The sequence below is a fragment of the Natrix helvetica genome, assembly GCF_964273705.1.
Source record: "Natrix helvetica genome assembly, chromosome: 1".
Taxonomy (NCBI): domain Eukaryota; kingdom Metazoa; phylum Chordata; class Lepidosauria; order Squamata; family Natricidae; genus Natrix; species Natrix helvetica.
In genome coordinates this window covers 169,505,876-169,533,178 of record NC_138548.1, presented here as the reverse complement: position 1 = coordinate 169,533,178, position 27,303 = coordinate 169,505,876, and the positions used below count along the sequence as shown (strand labels likewise).

The following is a 27,303-nucleotide window of genomic DNA, read 5'->3' as shown; positions in this document are numbered from 1 at the left end:
AAAATACTAAGGCTTTAAGCCTGCCTTTCTCAATTAAGGAAATCTGGACTACAATTCCCATACTCTTCTGTAATACAAGACATTTGCTGGCACCAATTGGGGAAGGCTAGTTTAAGTAATTGAGAAGACTGATCTTTTTTTCTTTCAAGAAAGAACAAGGCAAATCTTTATTCTCCTCATTACAATTCAAAACTAAGAATACACTTGAAGAGTGATTGAAGCCCTATTTATAACTCATTTGGAAGAAGGAGGGAGGGGGAAATTGTGGCTTTTTAGATGTTGCTAACCTACAATTCCTAGCAGTGCCTGCCAGCATGACTAATGCTGAGGAAGGCCGGAAGTTGTAGCTCAACAAAATCTGGAGGCCCACATGCTGCAAACCCACCTTGCAAACTGTCTGACATCACTAGGAATTTTTTTTACATGCTTGAAAATCCAGGTTTTCTCCATGCATATAGCAATATATACCTGGAAATGACGTCCACACATGGTGCAAAACTTTGATCACGCAAGCTACAAAAGAGAGTGAGATAGGTCAAACTTTCCACCTATTGCTCTAACAGATTAACAGAGTTGGAAGGGACCTTATAGGCATCTTCTTGAAAGTCTCAAGTGATGAAGCTCCCACAATTGTTCCCTTGGTTGATTGTTCTCCCTGTCAGAAAATTTCTCCTTATTTCCAAGTTGAATCTCTCCTTGATCAGCTTCTATCCATTATTCCTTGTCTGCCCTTCGGGTGCTTTTAAAAATCGTTTGACACCCTCCTCTCTGTGGCAGCCTCTCAAATATTGGAACACTGCTATCATGTCTCCCCTGGTCCTTCTCTTACCTAGACTAGCCATGCCCAGTTCCTGTAACCATTCTTCATAAGTTCCGTAATCATCCTGGTTACTCTTCTCTGCACTTTTTCTAGCCCCTCAACCATCTTTTTTTAGTGTGTGGTGACCAAAACTGGATGTAGTACTCTAGGTATGGCCTTACTAGGGCTTTATAGAGTAGTGTCTCACTTGATCTTGATTGTATCCGTTAATGCAATTTAGGATTGAATTGGCTTTTTTGGATGCCGCTGCACACTGCTGGCTCATATTTAGCTGGTTGTCCAATAAGATTCCAATATCCCTCTCACAGTCACTGCTGTTAAGCTCTACATTTGGAGTACATAGTAACTGGTACTACTAGAGGCAGAAAACAAAAACTGCAACTCTTTCAACCAACCATAAGACATACATATTCTTTTGTCCAATTCGTCAAGGCAGAACTTGCAAAATTTGACCCCCTGAGCCTACTATTACATCCTGCTCTGCAACAGTTAGGAATCTCAGCTACTAGAAACAAAAGTGTCCCAGGTTCAAATGTCACCTTGGATGTTAACTCAACAAAGGAGACTTTGCAGAATTCCTATTCTCTGATCCCCACCATAAAACAACAACAAAGATCACAGCCTGCCTTTATTGCTTTAAGGACTCTCTATTTGGATGTAAGGAACTTTGATGTGGTTATGTCTCAGCAGGTGGCCACAGACCTTTTTTTTTTTTTAAATGACGCTTGGCCATGCCAATCTGGATAGGAGGGCACTAAGAAATCCCAGAACTGTGGACTGGATAAAAGAAATAAATAACAGTAATAATAAAGATCCCAAAAGGAAGCTGGAGCACACATCATTTTGCTATTATTGTCACGCACACGCACGCACACACACACACACATCCTTTGCACGGTGTGTTCATGTAATAATTGAACTCAATTAAAGGGCACATTTGCCTTTGCAACGTTAACCATGACAATCAATGCCCCATGTATCATGTTTCCAGCTACAAAATACTGCTTCATTTGTATCAGCCATTCACACATTCACTATAGATTGTGACATTTGCCAAAATACAGTCCAGGATAATGATTCCTTCCAGTTGTTGAATTCATTTTTTAAAAAAAAGTTTTAAAAAAAAGGCTATTTCATTTTTTAAAAAGGGCTTCTCCCGAAAAGCACATATACTTGGGAATAGGGTTTCTGAAGACAAAATGCAACTTTCGAGAGCCCTGCTGGAGCTAAACCAAGTTCTAAGACAAAGAAAAGAGATGGTATTCCTTAACAAAAGCAGCAGCCCTCAGAAAAAAAATATACCCCTTTTTTATAGCAGACCCCACTTTTTCTCTTTGTTTTCTCTCATCCTGCAGGCAGAACGCAATATGCATCTTGCCAAGAATCTAATTGCCTCCTGAAAGTGAAGCACTTATGAATATAAAGGTATTTGGGAAGAGATAATGTTCTTCCCAAGAATGATGGAAGAAAAATTTGAATATTAAAAGGATTCAGGTTTTTTGGTGTGGGGTTTTTGGTTGTTGTTGTTGTTGTTGTTTTTGCAAGCCCTCACAAGCAAACTTAAGGCCTCCTTTTTTTAATCAAGGGACTTTATCTCCGATTCCAAAACTGGACTCCCCTCCCCCACCCCATTTTTAATTAGGAAATCCCATCCTAATCTCCACCCACATCACCAGGAATTCAGGGAGGGGAATTCCCTTTGCTCGCTGCAATAATGGGGGGGGGGGAGGGGAAGCTCTCAGCCAAGGCACCATTAAACTGGCCTACTTATTCTGGAAGACTCACACAAAGAATTCTTTCACACCACTCACAGTCTCCACAACCTTGTCAGAGCAGAGGTGTATTTGCCAGTCTTAGCTAATCATAAATTTCTGGCCTGGACATGCTCTGGTGCTTAGCCGTGGCTCCTGCCCACAAGTCACTTTACCTCAGGGAAAGGAAGGGCTCTTCCCACAACCCTGCAGCCTCCCTCTGCACCATGTATATAATCTGCAAAATCTATCCAGCTGAAAACTGACCCCCCTTCTTTGAGGCTCCCAGAGCAGAAAAAGGGCCCAGTGATTTGAGGAATCACAAAAACACGATGGCCAGCAGTGGTGTACTAATCATTAAGCAGACTAAGCACCAGGCCCAAAGGGGGCACCACAAAGTTGAGAAAGAAAGAAAAAAGCCAATGAAGATTTGAACAGTATGTACAAAGGGGGGGGGGCACCAAGATTTGTCAGTGCTCAGGGCACCAGTGAGCCTTAATCCACCACTGATGGTCAGCAAGAACAAAAAGAAATGATTCCCTGGAAGCAGGGGGAAGGGGAGGAGGGAAGAAGGAAAAATAATTTTCAAAACGAGATCCGTTATTATTTTTTCCACCACTGATGGTCAGCAAGAACAAAAAGAAATGATTCCCTGGAAGCAGGGGGAAGGGGAGGAGGGAAGAAGGAAAAATAATTTTCAAAACGAGATCCGTTATTATATTTTTCCCCGCATTCATTTGCTCTTCCTTTTCCACTCTTTTTCCTTTTGGAGAAAGAAAAAAGAAAGCTGTTGCTCTTTGTGGAGTTTTATTACACTGCAAAGTTCACCTGCCTACCCCAAAGGATCTGCAGCGCTGCAGAGGAGAATAAGCATTACTAATCTATTCTCCTGGATATCGCTAGAGAAACCCCCCTCCAAAAAAAAAAAAAGAGTTGTCCCTTGAGGTAAAGTATCGTTGATAGTCAGACTTCAGCGGCATAATCCATAAAGGTTCTCATTTAGAGTTTGCAGTAAAATTACCAACCTATCCTACCTGTTCATTCTCACACGCGTGTGCGCATACACACCCCACTCACCCACGATAGCACTTCAGAGAGGCGAAGTGACTCTAAACAGCACCGAGTGGCGAATGAAAGGACAGAAATGGTCCCAAGAAAAATGAGGTGACAAAAGTGACCCAAAGGAAATGCGGCCATTCTTTTACAAAACACAAAGACCATTTTTCATCCGAAGCCTCTTGGGATGTTGCAGTAATCCTTATGAAAAAGTACCGTACGTTATCATTCCTTCTTTTCCAGGTATAGAAATTGTCCAGGTGTCTAGCCCAAAACTCCCCACCATTCAGGGATAGCTACAATCTAGGAGTTCTACCCTCATAGCTCATTTGCTTTACAGCGAATCTAAGATATTCTCTTTCACTGCTTAAAGAAGCTTGTGCCAGACTGTGATTTGACAGATCGACAACTGTATCAAAAGCTCGCAAGTGTTTTAACTTGTTGTACCACAAGCTTCCAAATGGCATTGGACCTGCAGCACCAAGTTAAGGGTCTTAATCATCAATTATTTTTTTAAAAAAAGTATAAATATTACATTTTTAGATTGAAATGGAAGCATACACACACACACAAACTTGTACAAGAAAAGCAACAACAAGCCTCCATGACTTTGATAGTCCTTTCCCCAGAATCCAATTAAATAGCAGCCGCTCACAAAAAATGCTGCAATATTCCTTTGCACCAACCATGCATTCAACATAATGGTCAGTGAAATCTGTACTACGTAACAAATTGATTAAGAACAAGAATCGATACAAGTTTCAGCCACAACCTTGAATAACTTTATTTTCCAACACTGGAAATTTCACAACTGCAATTTTGTTAAAGCAATCATTGCTAATTTTTCAAAACAAAAGAAAAAACATATTCCTTTTTTTTAAAGGGAGGGTGGATATCTCAATTGGCATATAAGAACTTCTGAACCACTATGTCATTCAAAATCTGAATTATTCACCTATGCTGATTTAGAATTCTATGCAAAATAATCATCCAATAATTTACAATCTCCCCAAAGGTACAAAATCATTTCTACATTTTGTTATCCTGGAATATCATCCAAATCAGGAAATATATGGCATTTCAATTATCTTTGAAACTGACACCAAAACATGAAGTTGGAAAGAGAAACCATTTTTTTTCAAATACAGGTTAAGTTCATGTCATAAGCCTCAAATATCCAACATCTCCTAAGTCCTAAACTAAGACATCACATCCATGATCACATCACTATTTAGCTTAAATGTGCACAACAGAAAACTTGTTAACAAAGGCTACTATTTCCAACATATATGGCATTTACCCTGTGCCACTGATAATCGAACCTTCTGTCAAAGCCATTTCATGACACTTGTTCCTCTTGCCGTGTACAATTCCTGCTTTATCTGATATTCATCTACATATATTGCAGAACAGCACAATTCTGTTGCTGAGAAATCTTCCAATCACCTTAACTTTTTTTTATCTGCATCTCATTCTGCCGCCCCCCCTGCCTCCCCCTCCCCAACTGCATCAACACCCCCAAAGGCCAGGTAGTTGATTGTCTCATACCTGCAGTTCGGAGGTGGATCCAGGGTGATTTCGGCTAGCTCCTTCTGAATTCTGTTGGCAAAATGAGAATAGGCACAAAGCATTTGAGACAGTTGAATAAATCAGGGAATTACACTGCCCTCTACCACCATGCAGTTAAATGCAAGATTGGTTTTGCCTTCTGTAATGCTAACATGGCTGCTTCCTCTTTGTTCTCACAGGCACAACCCAAATCCCAGGACAGAGAAACTTTACAGCTTTTTTCCTGCTCTGTTATGGTAAACAGAGAGAGCATTTACACCTCAGCCTGGTAGGAATCCCTTCAGAGATCTCTAAAAAGTGAGTCTTAGGAGTTTTCCGCATTCTTTATAAAGGATTTTTTTAATTAAAAAAAATCTTATATGCAAATGAAACCAGAAAGGTAGGCAAGGGGAGGGAAAGAGGAAATACAACAAGATTTCAGAATGACTTTGTACCCATAACTGAAGGAGTTACAGCCAAAACCCAATTACATCGTAGATATTTTTGACTGGATTTTTTCTCCTCTTCCGACAGTGAATTTTAGCATTTCAGTTCACTTCGTAACTATGCAGTCAAGTAATCAGAGTAAAATCAACTGATAACCTAAGATGCACGTTTCCCACTACCTTTCTTTCCTCTTTCCCAATATTTGTATTGAAGATTTGCTAAGTGACCCTGTTCAATAAAACACATACTGATATTATCAGTGATGGATCCAGCCCTGGACAGAATTTATAATATGTCAGTAACTAAAAAAAATTAATCTGTTTTATTACAGTTTAACAAAAAAAAAGGTATCAAAAGGATGGAAGGTCTGTAATTTATTCCCAAAACAAAATATTTTAGGGGAAGCAAATATTGAAGATTTTAAAAGTTCAGACAATTTATCCTTTGTTGATATAAAATGCATTATTATGATATAGATTAAACTAGATATAGTTTAAATAATTAGACTTGTTCTCTACAAGAATTTACACAAGCTATGGAACTAAAAAGTGGGGACATTTCAAAACACCAAATAACATATTATGAAAACATTCAGAGTCATTTTCTCCACAAAAAACATATTGTACAAATTATTTTGTGACAGCAGCAGTTACTTTAAATGCATCAGAAGGTTTTTTTAAGATTAATGTCCTGTTTTTAAAAAGATTTATCGTAACCATTTTATTTTCATTTATGCTCAATTTACTACATTATTTTAATTGAGAAATTGGTAAATGCTAATATTGTTCTCACATAATGCTGGCAGAGCTTAAAGTGCAAAGAAACATTTCAAGATTCCTAATAAAACTTTACTTTACAATAGCAACATGCTTTACCCACAAGCATACTGGCCCACTTACTACAAATTTTAACAAAAATGGCTTGCACTTTTAAACTTGTCTGATGCCATTTAATAGACTACCAGACATTGTAATGTGGATTCCTAGGTGAAACAGCTTTAGGAAAAAGGATTGGTCATTTACCTCCAAAGAGGCAAGATTCAAGGCATTTCAAGCTTGCCCAACTCAAATGGCTATTAAAGAAAATTAAAAGCACATGTCCTTCTTGAAAGCAAAGCTGTGAAAAACTCCACATGCAGATAGTGATATTGTTCACTTAGGGACAACCTGTAAAAGGTTCTCAAGTTTTTGAAACTTCCCAGATCAAAGGAAAATCAATAGCTTGCTGGACCACAAAGGTAGGAGATAGCCAAGTTAACAGCCCTTCTTGCATTTCAATTACATACAAACCCACCCAGCCCCAAATCCATGTTGACCTGCAAGGGTGCTCTAAAAGAAACAACCCCCACAGAATTCATATCACTTGCAAAACATCTTTTTTCCCCAGTGCATCCAAAGAAACTCAATTGAAAATAAAACAGCCAATGAAAAGGTCATTATTTCAAGGCGCCCTCCCCCCTCACGAAACAGCTATAAAAGATGGGAATCTAGAAGTGGGCCTCCTTGCCTGAATCTACATGTGCATCAACAAGGTGTCACTCATGCAAAAATACACATGGGCCAAATGGGCCAAACCAGAGCCCAGCAGGCGGCCAGAGGATCCCCTTCAAAGAGTGGGTTTCAACCCACATCATCACGTGCTTTCCATAATAATATAGTTCTCAGATTTAAGAACCTGCCTACACAACCCACCCACACCTCCATCTTGAACCTGGCAAATGGGTTGGGTGAAGAGATCCCAAAGAAATCAGAGCCAGAGGCCCTGTGGAAAGTAGAGTCTAACCTTAAAGCCATCTCTTATTACAGGCCTTTTCATCAAAGAGTAGAGTTTGCCCCTTTACATTTAGTGCCTTCTCATCAAGCTTCTCTCCTGCTCCCTTTCCCCTAAAGAGGGAGGGAGGGAGGAATGTTTCAGGTGTTACCTTTTAGCACTAGTAGATAGTTTAGCAGTAGTTTTGCTGGAGAGTTTGGTATTTTTCTTCTGCTGTGTTGCAGAAGGTTTTCTTTCTTCCTGTTCCTCGGGCTCAGGTGCTGGTGGGTCCCTCTGATCTGCGTCTGAACTACCACTGCTGGTACTTGGGCTTTCATCATCTGACCTTTGTCTATCACTGGACATCTTGGGAAACGTTGGGGGAAGGAGCAAAAAGGAAGGAATGGGACAAAAGAATATCAGTTAACTAAGTGGTGCAATCCACTCAATCCGAGTGGAATTACTCCAGACCCCCTTACAACTCAATGGTTGAACAATTCTTTTAAAAGTTTCAGTTTCGTGTTAGAGAGCAACAGTTACCATGAGGAAGGAAGGAAGGATCTTTTAAAATATCTATTCTGTTTTCACCTCAGTACTACAATTCTTCAGATAGTCAGATCAATCATTTAATCTTTATAGGAATGAGGCAAATTTCACAAAGTGTTCAAGCATAAGCATTTAATAACTCATGACACACTGTAAACATTGCCCCCTTTTAAAGAACCCCCCCCTCACAAATGCCCTGTAAATATTTACACTGGAGCAGGAGGAGTGAAGTCAACCATATTCTCCTCCTCCTCCTCCTCCTCCCAATATATTGCCAATAACAATACTTGAGCTGCTGTACAAATGGGGAGGCCCAAACCAAACCAATAAATGGCCCACTCCCTCTTGTCTCCTTCTATTTAAATAGCTGGAAAGGATTTGCTATTTCAGACTCCAATGTTTTTTTTTCTCTGTCAGAAATCAGCCAGCTCGGGTTCTGTTGGCACAGCCATCCACAAGAATTACATTTGGTCACTATAGAGTAGGCTGGAAATGGGGGGTGGAGAGAGAGAGAGAGAGAGAGAGAGAGAGAGAGAGAGAGAGAGAGAGAGAGAGAGAGAGAGAGAGAGAGAGAGAGAGAGAGAAGAAGAAGGAGGAAGAAGAAGAAGAAAAAGAAGAAGCATAATTCAAACTGCACCTTCTGGAAAGCTTTCAACGCCACCGAGTCTTGATCAGTTTCTACAAAACAGACCGACATATTTTTTTTTCCTGCCTCCTCTTTTTTTAAAAAAATAAAAATAAAAAATTCCCGGAAAGATGAAATTGGGGAGTGGGAGGCGGTTGATATTGGTATTGTATAATTTAAAAAAAAAACGAGAAAGAAAGAAGGTCGGTTGGTCTTCGTCGAAAAAAAAAATTGCAGCAGCAGCAGGGCAGAAACTGAAGCTTTGCCCTCGTTCTCTCTCTCGCTTTCTCTCCCTCGCACACACACACAGACACACACACAAACACACACACATACACAGCCGCCGTTGTCGTCGTCGTTTCTCTCCCCCCCCCCTCGCCGCCCCCTCCTTCTCCTCCTCCTCCCCCTCCCCTCCTCCTCCTCTTGGCTCTGTAGGGAGAGCCGAGCTCCCAGCTAGGAGGTATGGAGAGAGGCTGTTATGGTAGGAAGCTTTCCACCACGGCCAGGGCGGTGTGTGCGCACCAAGTGAGGCGTGAACTCAGTCCGGTTCCTCTGGCTCTCCTGACCACCGCCAGGCAGCGAGCGCTGAAAACAAGAACAAAGCTCCCTCTACCAATCTCTCTCTCTTTCGCTCTCTCGCTCTCCCCCGCTCCCCCTTCCTCTCTCTCTTCCCACCCCCCTCCCCACCATTGCTCGCCCAGGCTCCTGATGCAGCCACCTAACCCTTTTCTCCTTTACCTTCGCAGGCGTCCTGTCCCGACGTTAGATCGGAGGGGAGGGATGGAGGGGGGAGGGAAGGGGAGAGAAAATGTCCTTGGAGAGGGGGATGGAAGCAGCCGGGGGGGAAATAAAGCAGCAGAGGACGCTCTGTGGCCGGGCAGTGTGGAACATTGAGAGTCGGAGCGGGGGGTGGGGGTGGGGGGAAGAGTGAGCGAGTGAGAAAGGGGGAGGCGCAGTAGGCTCGGCGGCCGAAGGGTGGCGCTGACGAGGCCTCCTCTTTTTTTCCCCTCCCCTCCTCCTCCTCCAAGCTACTCCCGCGGTGGGGTAGAGAGGGGAACGTGGAACCGGGATCGACTACTACTCCCCCTCTTCCCCTCCCTCGAGGAACAGGCCGGATGGAACGAAGGAAGGATCGAACGTTCCGCCGCCTCCGCCCCCGTGTGTCGCTACGTTCGGTTTCAGAACCTTGCAGTCAGCAAAGTTCCAAATGGAAGGGGAGGGGGGGAGGGACGGCGCTCGCTCCCTACACTTGCCTGGCAGAGCGCGCCCCCCTGTGGGCTGGGGCGCGCGCACGCGCTCTCTTTACCTTTGCGGAGTGCGTGCTTTCCCCAGTGGACAAAATGTGCTTGGACGGATCTCAAGTTTGCACCCTGATCCTTGCCGAGCAAGGGCTTTTCGGCTATCCCGTCGCAACCACTTTCTTTTCTTGTCACCATGCGTAGCCAGCGGTGGCAGCTGAGGGGTGGGGTGGGGGTGGGGGGTACCGAGGGGAGACGGGGGGGCTGGATATTGCCGGTGGCAGTAAAGAAGGAAATCGTGGGTCTGTTGTTCGTTGACAGCTGTCTTGCAGTTGCAATTAAATTGATTTGGGAGGCATTAGCAGTTGCTGTTGGGGTCTCTCTCGATCTAGCTACAAAATAGGAATGGGAGATTGATAATCTGATCAGAGGAAAAAAAAAAAAAAGTTCAGGTAGGTTAATAAATCACCCAACCTGCTACAAAACAAACCTAAGTAAAGGTAAAGGTTCCCCTCGCACATATGTGTTAGTCGTTCCCGACTCTAGAGGGCGGTGCTCATCTCTGTTTCAAAGCCAAAGAGCCAGCGCTGTCCGAAGACGTCTCCGTGGTCATGTGGCCGGCATGTCTAAATGCCGAAGGCACACAGAACGCTGTTACCTTCCCACCAAAGGTGGTCCCTATTTTTCTACTTGCATTTTTATGTACTTTCGTATTGCTAGGTTGGCAGAAGCTGGGACAACGAATGGGAGCTCACTCTGTTGCGCAGCGCTAGGGACTCAAACTGCTGAACTGCCGACCTTTTTGATCGATGCGCTCAGTGTCTTAGCCACTGATCCACCGTGTCCCAAACCTAGCTGCTGTATATACCTCTGGGCCAAAGTTAGGCAGTTACACTGCTGGGATGTACCATGAAACAAAACCAAGCATCTAATTGAAAATGTCAGAGCAATGATATAAATGAGATGTCTTTCATGCTCATGTCTGGCCACTTCTCCACACACAAATTAATGGTGTACTTTCTAGCTTTGCCCCCAAAGTAGTTCTCCCAAATTGAAATCAAAAGATGGTAAACCAAGGGTTTCAAACAGCTTCAACACTCATATGAAAAGAGTCTCACAAAAACTGTTCCTACTACAGTGGTGTGTGACAGGATGAACTTCAGCTTCTTTAGCCCATAACAATTTTAAGGGAGAAAAATTGAATACCTCCAGGAATCAGCAGTGAAGGTTGCAGAGTGCAGATCTGATAAATATAAGAACAGGCCTGTTCGCTAGGCCAAAGCAAGAGAGTGTTTGTAACTCACCCTATAGAATTTGCCACAACTTTCCTAGGCTTCTGCCTCTTCTTCTGTTTCATCCACACCTTTACATTCAGAAGCCCAAGGTGGAATCCATGGTGCTCCTCCCTCCTTTTCTGTAGGAAAATGAGAAAGTGGAACACACGAAATGCAGTCCAGGCTAAAGAGGAACTCTTGCCTTGGCTGATGCACTCCCCCCCCCCCCTAAAATGAAGACATGTTTGGAAAAAGCAGGAACCTGCAAGGGAAATAACTGACAACATTTGCTGGTTGTATTGTAGTTGTAAGACTGCAAATCGGTTTTGGTTGGGAAGGTTATTGTTAGATACTTGTTCTAACTACAGTGGTTTCCGCCAAGGTCCTCTGTTTCGGTGGGAACAGAGGTTTAATCCTATTGGTCGAAGGGTCTGACAGCTCCCTATAAAAGGGCTGCTGTGAGACACAACCTTCGCTGGATTGTTCTCACTTCTTGTACTTAATAAAGAGCTGTTGTTACCGTTAAGCCTGTGTGTGCCTATCCATTACCCAATCTAACACTGGTGACGAGGGTGGGATTGGAAGGCAACTAGGCGAACCAAAAGAGTGTAGCAATCCAGCAAGTACATCCAGCCCGGAGCTCAGCGCGGCTTCGAGCAGCCATTTTTGAGCAGCAAACTCAAAACGCCCTCTGAAAACAAAATGGCGATGCACGTCCCACCGACTCCATATGACGCAGTCACCAAGCACTGTGACTCGTACATGCTACGATTTGACTGCTTCCTCGAGGCAAATGACCTCATGGGCCTTTCTGAAGGCCGCAAGAAGAACATGTTCCTTGGAAACTGTGGCCGGGAAGTGTTTGAGATGGTGAAAGACTTCTCTGAGCCGACACCGCTGCAATCAGTCGCCTGGTCCATGCTCCAGCAAACACTGAGGACCCATTATGCCCCCAAGCCGTCCAAGCATGTTCGCCGGCATGAGTTTAACATCAGGAACCAGAAAAAGGGCGAGTCGATTAATGAGTACGTTGCGGTGCTTCACAAGGCCGCAGCGTACTGCAAATTCCGAGACCTGGACAAGCTGATTCTGGACTGCATAATTTGCGGCGTGCGGGACATTAACCTACAGAGGAGGTTACTCGTTAAATCTAACCTTACTCTGCAGATCGCATTGGATGAGGCCAGGGCGTCCGAATCAGCCATCAAATCTACTGAGACTCTGCAGCGCCAAAGCATTCCACAAGATGCGTGAAAGAGTACACGCGTACATCGCAAGGCTGCAGAGCCCGAGAACTCAGAAGGCAAGTAAGATGACAGCTGCTGCATGCACAGTAGCCGCACCCAGCCGGCGCGCAAATTCAAACTGCGTCTCCTGCCTTGCGCTAGCTGTGGAGGAGACCATGCCAGATCGGCTTGCGGTTTCTGCGACGCAACCTGCCAGCGCTGCGAGTGAAAGGGGGACATCGCCAAGGTGTGCTGGAGCGAATTCCCTGCCACTGCCTGGCAGCCTAGAAGCGCACAAAACCACCAACAGAAGCCCAACCAAGGGGCCTGGCAGAAGCCACCACGGCGCTCAAAGGGCGACAATAGAGTCACCTACCACATGTCAATCGGCCAAGTCCGCACCAGGCGGCCAAAAAAGCTGAAGGTCACAGTCCTCATTGAGGACTCTCCATGTGAGATGGAGCTCGACAGCAGGTCATCACTGACCATCATGCCGTGGTCTGCCCTAAAGCAGGCTATCCCTAGCCTAAAGAAGCAGCATCTTCGCACCCTGACATCCGCCTACGCGATTACCAGGGAAACCAGGTCCCCATCGTGGGCCAAGGCACCTTTCAGGTGAAGTTCAAGCAGTTCAGCAGGAAACTCCCAGTGACAGTGGTCAGTGGCAACCTGCAGAGCCTCCTAGGGCTAGATTGGTTCCAAGCCCTGGGCCTAGAGGTGACCGATATCAATGCCTTGAAAGATGACGGCGCTGAAGCCATCTTTAAGGAGTTCAAGGACGTCTTCGGCACTGGTCTGGGTATGTATGTGGGGACTCCAATTTCCTTTAGTTTGAACCCCAACATAGCCCCAATAAGGCTAAAACCTAGGAGAGTACCTTTTGCTCTCCACCCCAAAATTGACAGGGAAATTGACAAACTGGTAGGCCAGGGAATCCTAGAGCAGGTCGATCACTCATGCTGGGAGACCCCTATCTGACAGGTCTGTCCACATCTGCGCAGACTACAAGTGCACAATAAATAAAGCATTACAACAAAGTGCCTACCCTGTACCCATTGTACAGCACCTACTTCATTCATTAGGCAATTTTCACAAAATTGGACATGGCGCAGGCATACCAACAATTGCCTGTAGATGGCACTATGGCAGAGGCCCAAACCATTGTGACGCACAGGGCTGCATTCAAATGTCACCGCCTGCAATTCGGCGTTAGTATCACCCCTGGACTGTTCCAAAGCATCATGGGACGGCAGGGGATTCCAGGAATCGTCCCCTATTTCGATGAAATCTTGGTATCGGCTGCAAATGAGGCGCAACTTTTCAAACGTGTACGAACAGTTTTGGCTTCAATTAGAGACAAAGGCCTCCGTCTCAAAAAAGAGAAATGCCAAATTAACGTGCCAAGGGTTGAATTCTTAGGGTACCTAATCGATGGCTCTGAGATTCACCCGACCACCCAAAAAATTAAAGCAATTCAGGACGCCCCCACACCTCGCAATCAAACTGAGGTGCAGGCGTTCCTCAGGCTCCTTAATTTCTACAGTGTCTTTCTTAAACAGAAAGCCACTGTTGCTGAGCTCTTACACTGTCTCCTGGCTAAGAACGCGAAGTGGTCCTGGGGCAGAGCCGAGGCTGCCGCATTTGCCGAGGTAAAACGACTCCTGTTGGCGGACTCCTTTCTGGTACAATACAGCCAGACCCTGCCATTGACCTGCGACACTTCCCCATTCAGCCCAATGGAACCGAAGCCCCTATTGCATTTTACTCCAGACACCTTGTCTGCCGCAGAGCAGAACTACAGCCAGCTGGACCGTGAGGCTTTGGCTGCAGTGGCTGGAGTAAAGAGGTTCTATGAGTATCTATATGGCCAAGACTTCGAACTGGTTACAGACCACAAGCCGTTGTTGGGCTTACTGGCTTGGGACCAACCTACCCCAGTGTCATTATCACCCCGCATGATCAGATGGACCATCTTCCTAGCTGCCTACTCCTACTGTCTCATCCACCGACCAGGCTCCACTTTGGGGCACACTGATGCTCTGAGCCGCTGCCCGCTGCCTGAACTTCTCGCTGACCCTACCCCCGAGACGCCAGTCCTCCTTACTGACTGCCTTGAGACTGGGCCTGTCTTGTCCAGTGACATTGCCCGTCACTCTGCAAAGGACTCCACCATCAAACAAATTTTGAACTGGGTGTGGAGGGGGTGGCCCAAGGGGTCTGTTGAGGCTGATTTCAAAATGTATTTTGCCAAACGCGATGAGTTATCGGTTGTAAATGGCTGTTTACTATGGGGGGACCAGGTCGTTGTTCCACCCAAACTGTGCATTGCAGTTTTAGAGGCTTTACACGTAGGGCATCCTGGAATTGTCAGGATGAAGTCTTTGGCTAGGAGTTACGTGTGGTGCCCTAACATGGACAGGGATATCGAAGAATGGGTGGCTACCTGGACACCGTGCCAGGAGTCCAGACCACTTCCCCCAGAGGAGCCTGCTAAGGAGTGGGAGCGACCTCAAGCACCATGGTCTAGGGTGCACATTGACTTTGCTGGCCCAGTTCTTGGCCAAACATTCCGGGGGAACTCTGTGGATTCCTGCCACAGTGATAGGCATCACCAACCCTCGCTCTTACCTCCTAGAGCTCGAGGACGGTAGGAATTGGAGAAGGCATATTGACCAACTCTGTCGCCGCCTCTCCAACTCCACTCTTAGACAACCAAAGGTAACTCCTGCATGAGTTAGCCAAAGCCCTACCCAAAATGAGCAAACACTCACTCCTTACACGGCCAGCTCAAGCCCGAGGGTACCGGGAAACTTATCTGGTTTTGTTGCAGGCCCGCAGCGAGCTCCGAGCGAACCGGCTCTAGAAGCTCCATCCGCGGCCTGTGAAAGATTCCAGGAGCTTCCACCAAGCAGAGCTGCAGAGCAAACAGGTCCGTCCGACCTGTCTAAGGAAACCCTCCTACTGAACTGCGCAGGTCAGGCAGAGCTACCCAAAAGCCCGCCTACCTGCGTGACTACGTAACAAGTAGGATTGTTCAATCCAAGAGGGGAGGGGTGTTAGATACTTGTTCTAACTTCAGTGGTTTCCACCAAGGTCCTCTGTTGCAGCGGGAACAGAGGTTTAATTGGTCGAAGAGTATGACAGCTCCCTATAAAAGGGCTGCTGTCAGACTCAACCTAGATTGTTCTCACTTGTTGTACTTAATAAAGAGCTGTTGTTACCGTTAAGCCTGTGTGTGCCTATCCATTACCCAATCTAACAATTATATATGCAGGTCTCTACCCTGGAAAAAAATATCTTTGAACCAATTGAGCTGGAGGGCAATGCCCATGGTTACTTTTCTCCCAAGTTCCAGCCCACATGCTCTTCTTCCCATCTGCCTTGCAGAATTTCTCCAAGGTTCTCCACCAAGATCTGGTCTTGAAGTTTCTGGTGTTGGATGAAAGGCCATCATCTCTTTCAGTATCCTTGTTGATCAGGGGTTCCCAACTTGGCAACTTTAAGACTTGTGGACTACCACTCCCAGAATTGTCCAGCCAGCAATAGCTGTCTTAAGCTGTCACAAATCTTAAAGTTGCCAAGTTTGAAGACCTCTGCTGTTGATTAAAGGCTGTGTCCAATGTGAAAACGTTCATGTCAGACACACTGTATATGGCTAGTTCAGCAATAGAACTACCATGCAAGGAAGCAATTCTGCTGTTGGAGGGGTGGGGATGGAAAAGAAACCCCCTCCCTCAACCACAGAACTTCCTGGTAAACCTTGAGCCAGTAGCTCTTCCTGTCTCCGCAATCCTCTTCCCACTGGGCTATTATAGGGAGGCCTCCCCATATAAGTGTCCTTGAAATCCAAACAAATGCAAGCAAGAATGGTGAAATAAATATTTTCCTTGCCTGGTGGTGGGACTCTATGCTGGATATTTACAGACAGGCTGGATACACATTTGCTGGGATATTTCAGAGGGTGTTTTTTTTTTTTTTTTTGGATCCTGCAGTGAGCAGAGGGCTGGATTCAATGGCATAAATAGCTCCTTCCAGCTCTGATCCTGTTTTCACAGCATGCTTAATTGGGGTGGGGGGAAGGCAGGGAGATTAAGTATTGTATGTTAACCCTCTCTTCCCATTAACCTCAGAGCAACAAAAGTCCTACAGCACCCTTGCAGCAACAAAAGTCTTACACTGCATGAGTTTTTTTTTTAAGCACCATGTTTTAAATATAATTCAGTTTAAAAGTTTCACATTTTAATTTGAAAGGCTGCATCACCTTCAGATTGCAACCCCTTTTAGCTTACATTTTACAAACGTTGTGGCAGGATCACAGGCACTGAAATTGTAATGTGAAAATATTGAGAATACACTGCTTTCCTGGAACCAGGAACTGGATGAAGGAAATGAGCTAAAGTGGAGTAAAACTGCTCTTGATAGTAAAAGATTTTTGCACATTACTTTGACCAAGAATCTTCCTCCCGGTTACCCACAAACCAAAGTATTCCACTACAGAATTGGGAGAAACTTTCATTTTAATTACTAGTCCGTCTTAGCCCCATGCAAGAAAACTACTCTCTAAAATTCATCCATGCTCCGTTCTCTCTCTGTATGTGTATCTGTCTGACTTGTATCCTTCCAGATCACTGAAATACAGAAATCCCAGCTAGTGTAACCTATGAGGAATAATGCTTAAACAGTGTCTGAAGGACACTGTGTTCCTCATTTCAGCTGCATAAAGTAATAATAATAATAAATTTGAATTTATTAGCCGCTCCCTTTCCAGACAGGACTCGGGGCGGCATACAATAAAACATATAAAACATAAAACATATGTACAAACACATAAACATACACATATACAAAGACATACATGCACGGAGGAGGTAACAAATTACATCACATTTAGACAGTTAAAAATCACCATTAAAATACCCCATTAGTAATAACACAATTTAAAAATTTAAAAAATTTGAATGGACTGTCAGGAGGAATAAGAAAAAATTTACGGTTGAGCCAGGCCAGATAATTGAAAGAGGTGGGTCTTCAGCTGTACACGGAAGGAGCGGAGATCGGAAATAATCCTGATGTCACGGGGGAGGTCATTCCACAGGGCTGGGCCCATCACAGAGAAGGCTCTGCTCCTGGGTGTCGCCCCCCGACACTGTTTAGCGGACGGCACCCGAAGAAGTCCCTCTCTGTGTGAGCGGATTGGTCGTAGGGATGTATGGGGCAGGATGCGATCCTGCATGTAACTAGGTCCTGTGCCATGAAGCGCTTTAAAGATCATAATCAAAACCTTGAAACGCACTCGGTAGACTACAGGAAGCCAGTGCAGCTCGCGCAGGAGAGGTGTTACAGGGGAGTATCTAGTCCTCCCCATAATCACCCGCGCGGCCGCGTTCTGGACCAACTGCAGTCTCCGAGTGCATCTCAGGGGAAGCCCCATGTAGAGAGCATTGCAGTAGTCCAGGCGAGACGTCACTAGCGCATGGGTGACTGTGCGTAGGGCATCCCGGTCCAATAAGGGGCGCAATTGGCGCATCAGGCGAACCTGATGGAACGCCCCCCTTGCCACGGCTGTTACATGGTCATCCATGGACAGCCGGGCATCCAGGAGGACGCCCAAATTGCGCACCCGTTCCATGGGGGCCAGTTGCTCGCCCCCAATGGCCAGAGATGGAAGCAACTGGTTGAACCGGGAGGCCGGAAGCCACAGCCACTCCGTCTTGGAAGGGTTGAGTTTTAGTCGGTTGCCATCCATCCAGACCCGTACGGCCTCCAAACACCGGGACATCATTTCAACGGCCTCGTTGGGGTGGTTCGGGGTGGAAATGTATAGCTGAGTATCATCAGCATACAGATGATATCCCACCCCAAAACCACGGATGATCTCGCCCAGCGGTTTCATGTATGTGTTGAACAGGAGAGGCGAGAGCACCGACCCCTGTGGCACCCCACATGTGAGGGGGCTCCGGGTCGATCTCGGAGTAGAAGCATGCAGAAAGGAGAGGTTGCACATCCTTTGAATAACTTCAGCCAAACTGGTAGGGACAATTGTACTTGGTCCTACAAACTGGTAGTTTTTAAAAAAAAGCTTCCGAGGACCATGCGGCTCAGCTGTGAGCCGTGCGATTGTCAGAAGCTTCCCCCACTCTTTTAAAAGCATTTTTACAGACAAAATGCTTTAAAAAGTGAAAAAAAAGTTGGCCCTGCCCACCCAGTCACATGACCCAACACCACCAAGCCACACCCACAGAACCCATGGGGGAAAAATTAGATTTCACCACTGAATTGAATGCTCAATATGAAATCAAGCTGTGTAAGTATAGGGTTGATAGTCCTTTACGGGTAGTCCTCAACTTCTGACTTTTCAAAATTATGACCACACTGAAAAAAGGTCCATTTTTTCAGACTTATGACTGCTGCAGCATCCCCATGGTCACATGATTTACATTCAGATGCTTGACAACTGACTCACATTTATGACGATTGGAGAGTCCTGGGGGTCATACGATTCTCTTTGGCGACCTTCTGACAAGCAAAGTCAATGGAGAAACAAAATTTAACAACCAGGTTACTAATTTAACAACTGTAGTGAGTCACTTAACAAAACTGGCAAGAAAAGTAAAAAAAAACGGAGCAAAACTCATTTAATGAATTTCTCACTTAGTAACATAAATTTGGGGCTCAATTGTGGTTCCTAAATCGAGGTCTACCTGTACATGTGTAGCAGGGGTGGGCTCCAGATCCCCTTTCAACTGGTACAGTTGGAACGGGCCTGGTGTCGCCCACATATGTTGTACCTGCCTGCGATGCCTCCACAAGCCTCCGTGACTCTCCAGCTGCTCAGCGGAGTGTCACGCAGGCGCCGTACACGCAGTACGCGGAAGCGCCAAAGGCTTAAAAGACAGGTAAGGAGTGTGGGCGGGCGGTGGGCTCTCCGGAGCATTGTACCGGAACAGTATCCAGTGCTCCAAGCAGGCTCCGGTACGCCCATACCGGGGCGTACCGCCTGCAACCCACCACTGATGTGTAGGCACAGAGCCTAAACCACGGCAAGCTTTGAATCTGTGGATTAGAATGTGGTGGTGTAATCATGTATGCTCCATGCTTTGTGAATTTAAAGCCTGTATATACCATTTCTAAGTTATTTCAGCCATTTACCCTTGCCGGCACTCTAGACTTTTATTCTTTGACACAGTCCACACTTAACTGTATCTCTTCTCTAATCCTAGCCACCGCACACTCGCATATGCTAAGCTTGACTGGTTTTAATCTTGTTTGTTGTGTGTATGTGGCTCAGCGTGTCCTATGAACCCAGCTTCTTTGGAAGTTTGTACCTCAATGTATTGTGTGAACCCAGATAGGGGATTAATTCAGACACATGGGCAGTTTTATTATTTATTATTTATTTCGGTCTAGAGACGCTGCCTGACTCCAATGGAGTGGTGTATAAATACTAACATAAAAACCAATACCGTTAGCTGTGACAACCGAGTTCACCTGCTTTCTTGCCCCCATTATGAGATCATATAATAAATCTAGTGAGTTTTAAATGAAGCCTTGATCATTTCAGCAGTTGTTGGTCTTTTCAGCTCTGTCTATAAATAGATCAAGGACTGAGAAGAACTCAAAGGTTGTTAGCACAGGGCAGCAGATTGTCTTATAAAATTGCACTGTGAAGCAGATCATTATTAACATCCTCTTTTTTCCCCAGGATGAACTTCAGGAGCTTGTTTCTTTGGGCAGCTGCCAAGGCCTACCTCTACAAGGGGCTCCCTTGTCAACACAGAAGAATCTGACTTGACCTTCCAGCTGGCTTGCTCTGAGCATGTAAGCCACTCCAGGAGCAAATACAAGAACTGGCACCTTCCGTTTTTACTTTTTATTTAGAATTTATAGACCGCCCCCTCTCCCCAAGGGGGCTCGGGGCGGTGTACAGACAAAAGCTAAAAACCGTATATACAATAACAATATTAAATACCCCTTTTTAAAAACAAATTAAATATAGAGTCTGTACAATGATCATAAAAATTAAAACAGATTAAAAGAAGGAGGAGGAGGAGCTTCCGGAGGGAATGGCGGCCGGCTTGTGAGCTCCGCATGATTGTGGGGGGGCCTCCCTGATGGGAGGGGTGCTGCCGGCCCTCTGTCCCATCTTGAGGGTCGGAAATTCGTCAACGACCACCCTGGCTTCGCCCTGGCTTTGAGCTGGATTACCAGGGTGGTCGGAGAGCCAGAAAAATCGTCAAATCGGGCAAAACGTACTGAACGAATTTCTCACTTAGCAACATAAATTTGGGGCTCAACTATGGTCGTAAGGTGAGGACTACCTGTACTGATCAGCCAGTGGTCTGATCCACCAAAGCCATCTTGGCCAGCTCCTTTGCAAAATTTTCTAGATCAGGTGTCAAATCCAGCCCACAGGGTATTTAAATCTGGCCCCTGGGGTTGGCCTGGAAATAGCAAAGGACTGGCCAGCAGTGCCTCTAGCAGCCAAAACGGGCCATGCGGAGCACATGGCCCGTTTTCAGCCTGGATGGCCTCCTGCAGCAATTTGCTGCCCCAAATGGCCAGCCCACGGAGGAGAACTACAATGCTGATCCGGCTCCTAAAGAAATCCAGTTTGACACACCTGGTCTAGATCCAATTCACCAGTAGAAATTTCAACTCAGAGCTGTGTCCCCAACCTTAGATTTTGACTCAAGCCTCCAATATCTAATGATGGTGGTGGTGTTTTAAAGTCAATTAAGATGAATGAAATATTAATTTTGATAATGAAGTAATGGGAAATTGCTAGCCTTATAAAAGTAGGGCTAATCAATTATGGAGCAATAAGGAAATGTGCAGTTTGCGCTGGGTGGTAGAAGGAATCACAAAATGTCACCAAGAGAATTGTGCTATTAGTCATGATAGAAAATCGTTTCCTTCCTTTCTCATCATGCATTCAGCATTCTGATTACCATGGCTTTGATATACAATGTGGCTGGATAATAAGCATCTTTAGCAATCTATCTGTTTGAAAAAGCGCATGACAATATTTGGAATTGTCTCTGTTTTGTCTGTTATTCTTTGTCTGTCTTTACAGCATTCCTCTTATCTTCCATAAAATAGATAGCCTCGGATACCATTGATGTCTACAACTGTGTGCCCTTGCAAGTGTGTGTAGTGTGGCCAATAATGTAACTTTAGGGTTTCAGCTACCCAGCTATGCTATAGGCATCAACTTTCGCAATGACGAACCAGGGGGAGCACGTAATGTACCATATTGCAACACTGCAATATGAACACTTCTTCTGACATCTTTGTTACCACACAAATATGGAATGTGTGTAGCCTGTGTCCTGACATTTTGTCATTTTGGTGTCATCGTGGTTAGGAATGGATGCTTATGAGCCCCTTTTCAACTGTTGCATTCCATTCTCCTACTTTTATATTCTCCCTCAACCAAATGCAATTTCTGTTTTCTCAAACTCTTACAGCAGTTTAAATGAAGGCATGTATGTATTTTGGTATTTTGCAAACATGAGAGAGGGAGAGGGGAGATGCTGGGCAGGAGATGAACATACTGGCAAGACCAGTATGGGAAAGGGTGAGAAAGATGCAGAGAGATCAGGAATAGGTGAGAGCCTTTATTAGGATTTGCCAGGGGATGACAAGAGTGGCAAAACGAGCTCGCTTCTCCACTTTTATTGAATCTATGGATAGCACACCGTATCACCTATTTAGGATAACTCGGACCCTTCAGGGTAAGAGGTCCTTGAGGAACATTCTTGACATCGGAATATTGTTCAGCTTCATTTGGAGATGGATTACAGACCGGGCAGGCTCCTTGGAAGTGACCATAAAGTATAGGTAAAGGTAACGGTTCCCCTCGCACTTATGTGCTAGTCGTTCCTGACTCTAGGGGGTGGTGCTCATCTCCATTTCAAAGCCGAAGAGCCAGCGCTGTCCGAAGACGTCTCCGTGATCATGTGGCCAGCATGACTAAACTCCAAAGGCACACGGAACGCTGTTACCTTCCCACCAAAGGTGGTTCCTATTTTTCTACTTGCATTTTTACATGCTTTCGAACTGGTAGGTTTGCAGAAGCTGGGACAAGTAATGGGAGCTCATTCCGTTACGCAGCGCTAGGGATTCAAACCGCCAAACTGCTCATCTTTCTGATCGACAAGCTCAGTGTCTTAGCCACTGAGCCACCGTGTCCCTCCATAAAATATATCTGTGCTGAATTATCTGGAAATAGTTTGAGCCGGCTACTCACAAGGAAGTGAACTTCCTTGTTCATTGCTGAGAATTCTGCCACCTGTATTCTGGACCCCATGTTCCTCCCGATTAGCTAAGGCCTTTTTGGAGGTGGTTGGTCCCCCCCTTTTTAAATATAACACTATTGAAAGTTTTAAAAAGAAATATAAAAATCAATACAGTAAGAAGAAGAAAAGGCAAAAGAAGAAATAAAAAAGAAAGCTAAAGAGAAAAGAAGAGTAGGGGGGAATTAGAAAAGAAAAAAATGAAGAGGCCTCCAATTTTCTTTACAGCAATTGTAAATATAATTTAGGATATACTTCTTTCTCTAAAGCTAGATCGCGATTCTCTTCTTTCTATCATTTACTCTTTTTGTCAAAAACCATAGATCATGTTGATTTTTTTCTGCTTTACCCAAAAAGTCCATAAGGGGTTTCCAATCAGCAATAAACATAGTTATTGTCTTTTCTTTGACTAGACAGGTCAATTGGGCATCTCGGCAAGTTCTATTATCTTCACCAACATTCCTCCATTGTACTGTATGTATTGCCAATTTTTTACATTCTTTGTGCCTACAACAATCTCACTGCAGTTATCTTATATAAAAACCAACATTCCATGATTGTTTTCCTAACTGTTTATCCATCAATCCCAAGAGGATTTTTTTTTGTTTCAATTGTATAGTAATCTTTAAAATTCTCTGAATCAGTCACGCTTTTTAACCAAAAAACCCACACTTTTTTGGGGGGAGGTCTACCAAGCATGATAAAATGACCCTTCTTGATTGTCACATTTCCAACTTAGATTTGAAGTAACCATACACATTCTACTCAATAAGGTTTTGCTTCAAAAGATCGTACCGTATCGACTTCGCTGGCTTGGTTGGGTTCGTGATTCGGAACCTTGGCACCACCCTGTGGATACATAAGAGAGGATAGACCTCTACTTGAAGGGATGTCAAAAGACAGCTTGTCTTTCTCTTAAAACGCATCAGTTGAAAAATCCAACTCCCAAATTAAACATAAACAAGCAAAAATTAGAAGACCTTGAAGTTACCTGTGCAAAGGGGCCAAGCAGTTCCAAAGTTCTGCTCACATTAATCTTCAAGGAACGGAACCATTTTGAGTCCATAGGGTGATGGACAATCATGTTGGCATTCAAGGAGTGGAACCATTATGAGTTCCTGACTATCCCAGTTCACTCACTCACTCATCAAATTTCTAGAGGGCTTGACATATACCAAAATGGAAAAATTAACAGTAAAACCAGACAGTTTGCATCACCTAGAGAAGACAGTAGTCAAATCCCATCCCCTCCTAGCAGAGACATAAACCGACAACTATATTAACCCAGGCTTGGGCAGAAGAGCTGTGGTTTTAGTGTCCTTTTAAAAGCCAGCATGGTAGGGGGTCAAATGAATCTCCAGGGGGACACTGTTCCAGGGGGCAGATGCCACAATAGAGAAGGCCTCCTTTCTGATGAATTTATTTAATCTAGGGGAGCCAAAACACCTCACCTCTATCAAATCTTATCAGATGGGAAGAACCCACAGGAGACAAAAAGTCCCTCAAATAACTAGGCCCTAAGCCAGTGATAACCAGCACCTTGAATTGCAATCAGAAGGTAACAAGTAGCTTACTGCAGCATGAATGCCACAAAGGCATGGGATAGCCTGCCTATCCTATGGTTTTCAGCAGTACCATAAAGAGTATATTGCAATAGTCCATCCATGAGCCGTGGTGGACCAATGGATAGAATGCAGTACTGCAGGCTACTTCTGCTGATCACAGACTGCCAGCAGTTTGGCAGTTCAAATCCCACCAGGTTCAAGATTGACTCAACCTTCCATCCTTACGAGGTCGGTAATGTGAGGACCCAGATTGTTGGGGGCAATAGGCTTAGAGAGGGCTGTCAAGCACTGTGAAGAGGTGTAGAAGTCTAAGTTCTGTTGCTATTGCTATGAGACAACACTGACAAGAACATTACTGTAAAAAAGAAAAAGATTGATTCAATAAGGATTTTGATAGAGTACTACAAATTACCGTATTTATTCGAGTATAACACGCAAAATTTTATACCCAAAAAAGAAGTCAAAGTTTGGGTGCGCGTTATAAACGAGGGCTGGGCTGGGGTGGCAGTGGCGAATTGCAAATTGTAAATTTCCAGACTGCAGCCTCGATCCCGGCCTCAGGCGGCGCCGCGCCATGCTCAATAGTCGCAACTCAGCTGCCTGCCGCCTTTCCCCTCCTTTGTCTCCCCACCGCTGCTGCCGCCGTTTAAACCAAGGAATCGTCGCTTGTTCTACCTACAGAAGGTCCAGCATAGAAGCGAAGCCAAAAGAGATCCTTGCGAGGCTCTGCAGGCTTCCTCGGAGTAAGGAAGGCAACAGCTCCCCTCACCCCCCAGAAAGCAGCGGGGCTCGTCGCGATGAAAAAGGCAGCCCTGATGCCGAGGAGAGCCTTGCAAGGAGGCGGAAAGGAAAAGCCTGAAAAGGCACCAAAAGAAGCGGGGGGAGCTTCGCCCGCCTGGTGGGCAGCCATCGAGGCGTTTTCAAAGGCGGCGCCTGAGAGAGATGAGGCGGCGCTCCGGCGGTCCTGTTGCCAGCGTTCGGTGGCAGCAGCGGCGCTCTGACTATTGCCGCCGCTGCTGCCGCCGAACGCTGGCAACAGGCGCGCACAGGCTGCCCACCAGGCGGGCGAAGCTCCTCCCGCTTCTTTTGGTGCCTTTTCGGGCTTTTCCTTTCCGCCTCCTTGCAAGGCTCTCCTCGGCATCAGGGCTCCCTTTTTCATCGCGATGAGCCCCGCTGCTTTCTGGGGGGTGAGGGGAGCTGTTGCCTTCTTTACTCCGAGGAAGCCTGCAGAGCCTCACAAGGATCTCTTTCGGCTTCGCTTCTATGCTGGACCTTTAGCCTGCTCTTCCTCTTCTCTATACAGCAATCGCCTACTCATTACAATGCCTCCCGCGAGTTTGGTCTTATTTTGTCTTGACTAGAGCAAAAGCTGGCGCGCCTCCACCCCCTTCCCGCCCCGCCGGTGGCAATAGTCATTACTATTACAATGCTTGGTGTGAAACAAAATTTTATACCGATTTTTAATCGAAAATTAGGGGGTGCGCGTTATACACGTGTGCGCGTTATACTCGAATAAATACGGTATTTATCTTTTTAAATGATGTTACATTCTCAATGTTATATTTCAATGCAGGGTCAGCTAAGCAATGCTGTTGAAGTCATGTCTCAGTGCCTGGAGGCTATGAAGTCTTGAGGAAGTATAAGCTGAGGCTGAGCCCTAGCAACCCTGAGTACTTGTGGGTGTTTGGACCCTCTGATGGTGGGGACCTTCCCTCTTCACCTGAAATGGGATGCACTTCCTCATTTGGGTCAGATTTGTCATCTGAGGAACCTTCCACACTTATAGCTACTACCTGAAGAGCAGATGGCAACTGTAGCTGGGAAGGCCTTTGCACAAGTTCACCATGTACATCTGTAACATCCTTTGAGTGACCAACTGGCTCTTCTTATGGTGACTCATGACTTAGTTGCCTCTTGGATGGACTATTGTAATATGCTATATTTGAGGCTATCCTTGAAAACCATTTAGAAACTATAGCCGCCCCAGCAGAACAAGAAGTGATAGGCAGATTACAGCACCATCTGGTTGAATTAAAAGGTAAGGTAAAGGTAAAGGTTCCCCTCGCACATGTGTGCAAGTCGTTCCCGACTCTAGGGGGTGGTGCTTATCTCTGTTTCAAAGCCAAAGAGCCAGCGCTGTCTGAAGACGGCTCCAGGGTCATGTGACTGGCATGATTAAACACTAAAGGCATACAGAATGCTGTTAACTTCCCACCAAAGGTGATTCCTATTTTTCTACTTGCATTTTTACATGCTTTCAAACTGCTAGGTTGGCAGAATCTGGGACAAGTAACGGGAGCTCACTCCGTTATGCGGCGCTAGGGATTCGAACCGCCAAACTGCCGGCCTTTTTGATCGTCAACCATCAGGTTGAATTACAATTCTCCGAATCCCAGTCTGCAGGACAGTGATCATTTGTCAATCTACCTCCCCATTTCTACCACCTACAATAATTATGATTAATGCAGCAGAGTTGTTGTAAGGATATCTGAATCCATCCTTGCAAAGCTTTTCAGAAAACTAAAGTTCGGTGTAAATGGTTATGATGATTGTGCAGAGCACTGTAAAAATTATCCAACAAGAACATTATATCCATCCCCCTGACTGCTCTGGATGTCTTTAATGCTTCTGCAGCTCATAATGAGTCTTTGTTCATACAACATAAAGAGAAAAGAAGAGGCATACCCACTTTCCAGGTGAATTTAAAGCTACAGAAAAGGGAAGCGGCTGTGTACTCAGAAAGAATAAGAGAGACATACCACTCTTTCTTCCTTTTTGCCTCTTTTTGCTTGCTATCAGTCTGTGCTCTATAGTAGTTGCACGTCAACATTGTATACATATATCAGCCCTCATTTGTTATTGTTTCTTTTTCCTTCTTTAATTAGCAATAGCATTTAGGCTTGTCTATTGCTTCACAGTGCTTTACAGCTCTTTCTAAGCAGTCTACAGAGTCAGCATCTCACCCCCAACCATCTTGATCCTCATTTTACTGACTTTGGAAGGATGCAAGGCTGAGTCAACCTTCAGTCAGTCAGGATCTGACTGCTGGCAGTCGTCAGAATTAGCCTGCAGTACTGCATTCTAGCCACTGCACCATCATGGCACTTTAGTTAGTTGGATAGTTGGTTGCCTCAAGGTTGTACATGCTGATCTTTCCCTCTTA

General features: G+C 45.2%; 1 protein-coding gene across 6 annotated transcripts in view; it reads right to left on the bottom strand.

Moving 5' to 3' along the window:
* UBE2E3 (ubiquitin conjugating enzyme E2 E3) overlaps positions 1-27,303 on the bottom strand; it is a 167,790-nt gene that overhangs the window by 117,285 nt on the left and 23,202 nt on the right. The window contains exons 1-4 of one of the 6 annotated variants that reach the window (XM_081943988.1): positions 9,281-9,574; positions 8,555-8,595; positions 7,544-7,737; positions 5,176-5,226 (exon numbers count right to left, since the gene is read on the bottom strand). In XM_081943988.1, coding sequence (XP_081800114.1) covers positions 5,176-5,226; positions 7,544-7,737 — 245 coding nt within the window. In that variant the 5' untranslated portion in view covers positions 8,555-8,595; positions 9,281-9,574. Of the gene's footprint in view, positions 1-5,175; positions 5,227-7,543; positions 7,738-8,554; positions 8,911-9,064; positions 9,154-9,280; positions 9,575-18,743; positions 18,766-27,303 lie in introns of those variants that run through there. The other 5 variants (XM_081943987.1, XM_081943984.1, XM_081943986.1 and 2 more) reach the window with 5 other exon arrangements.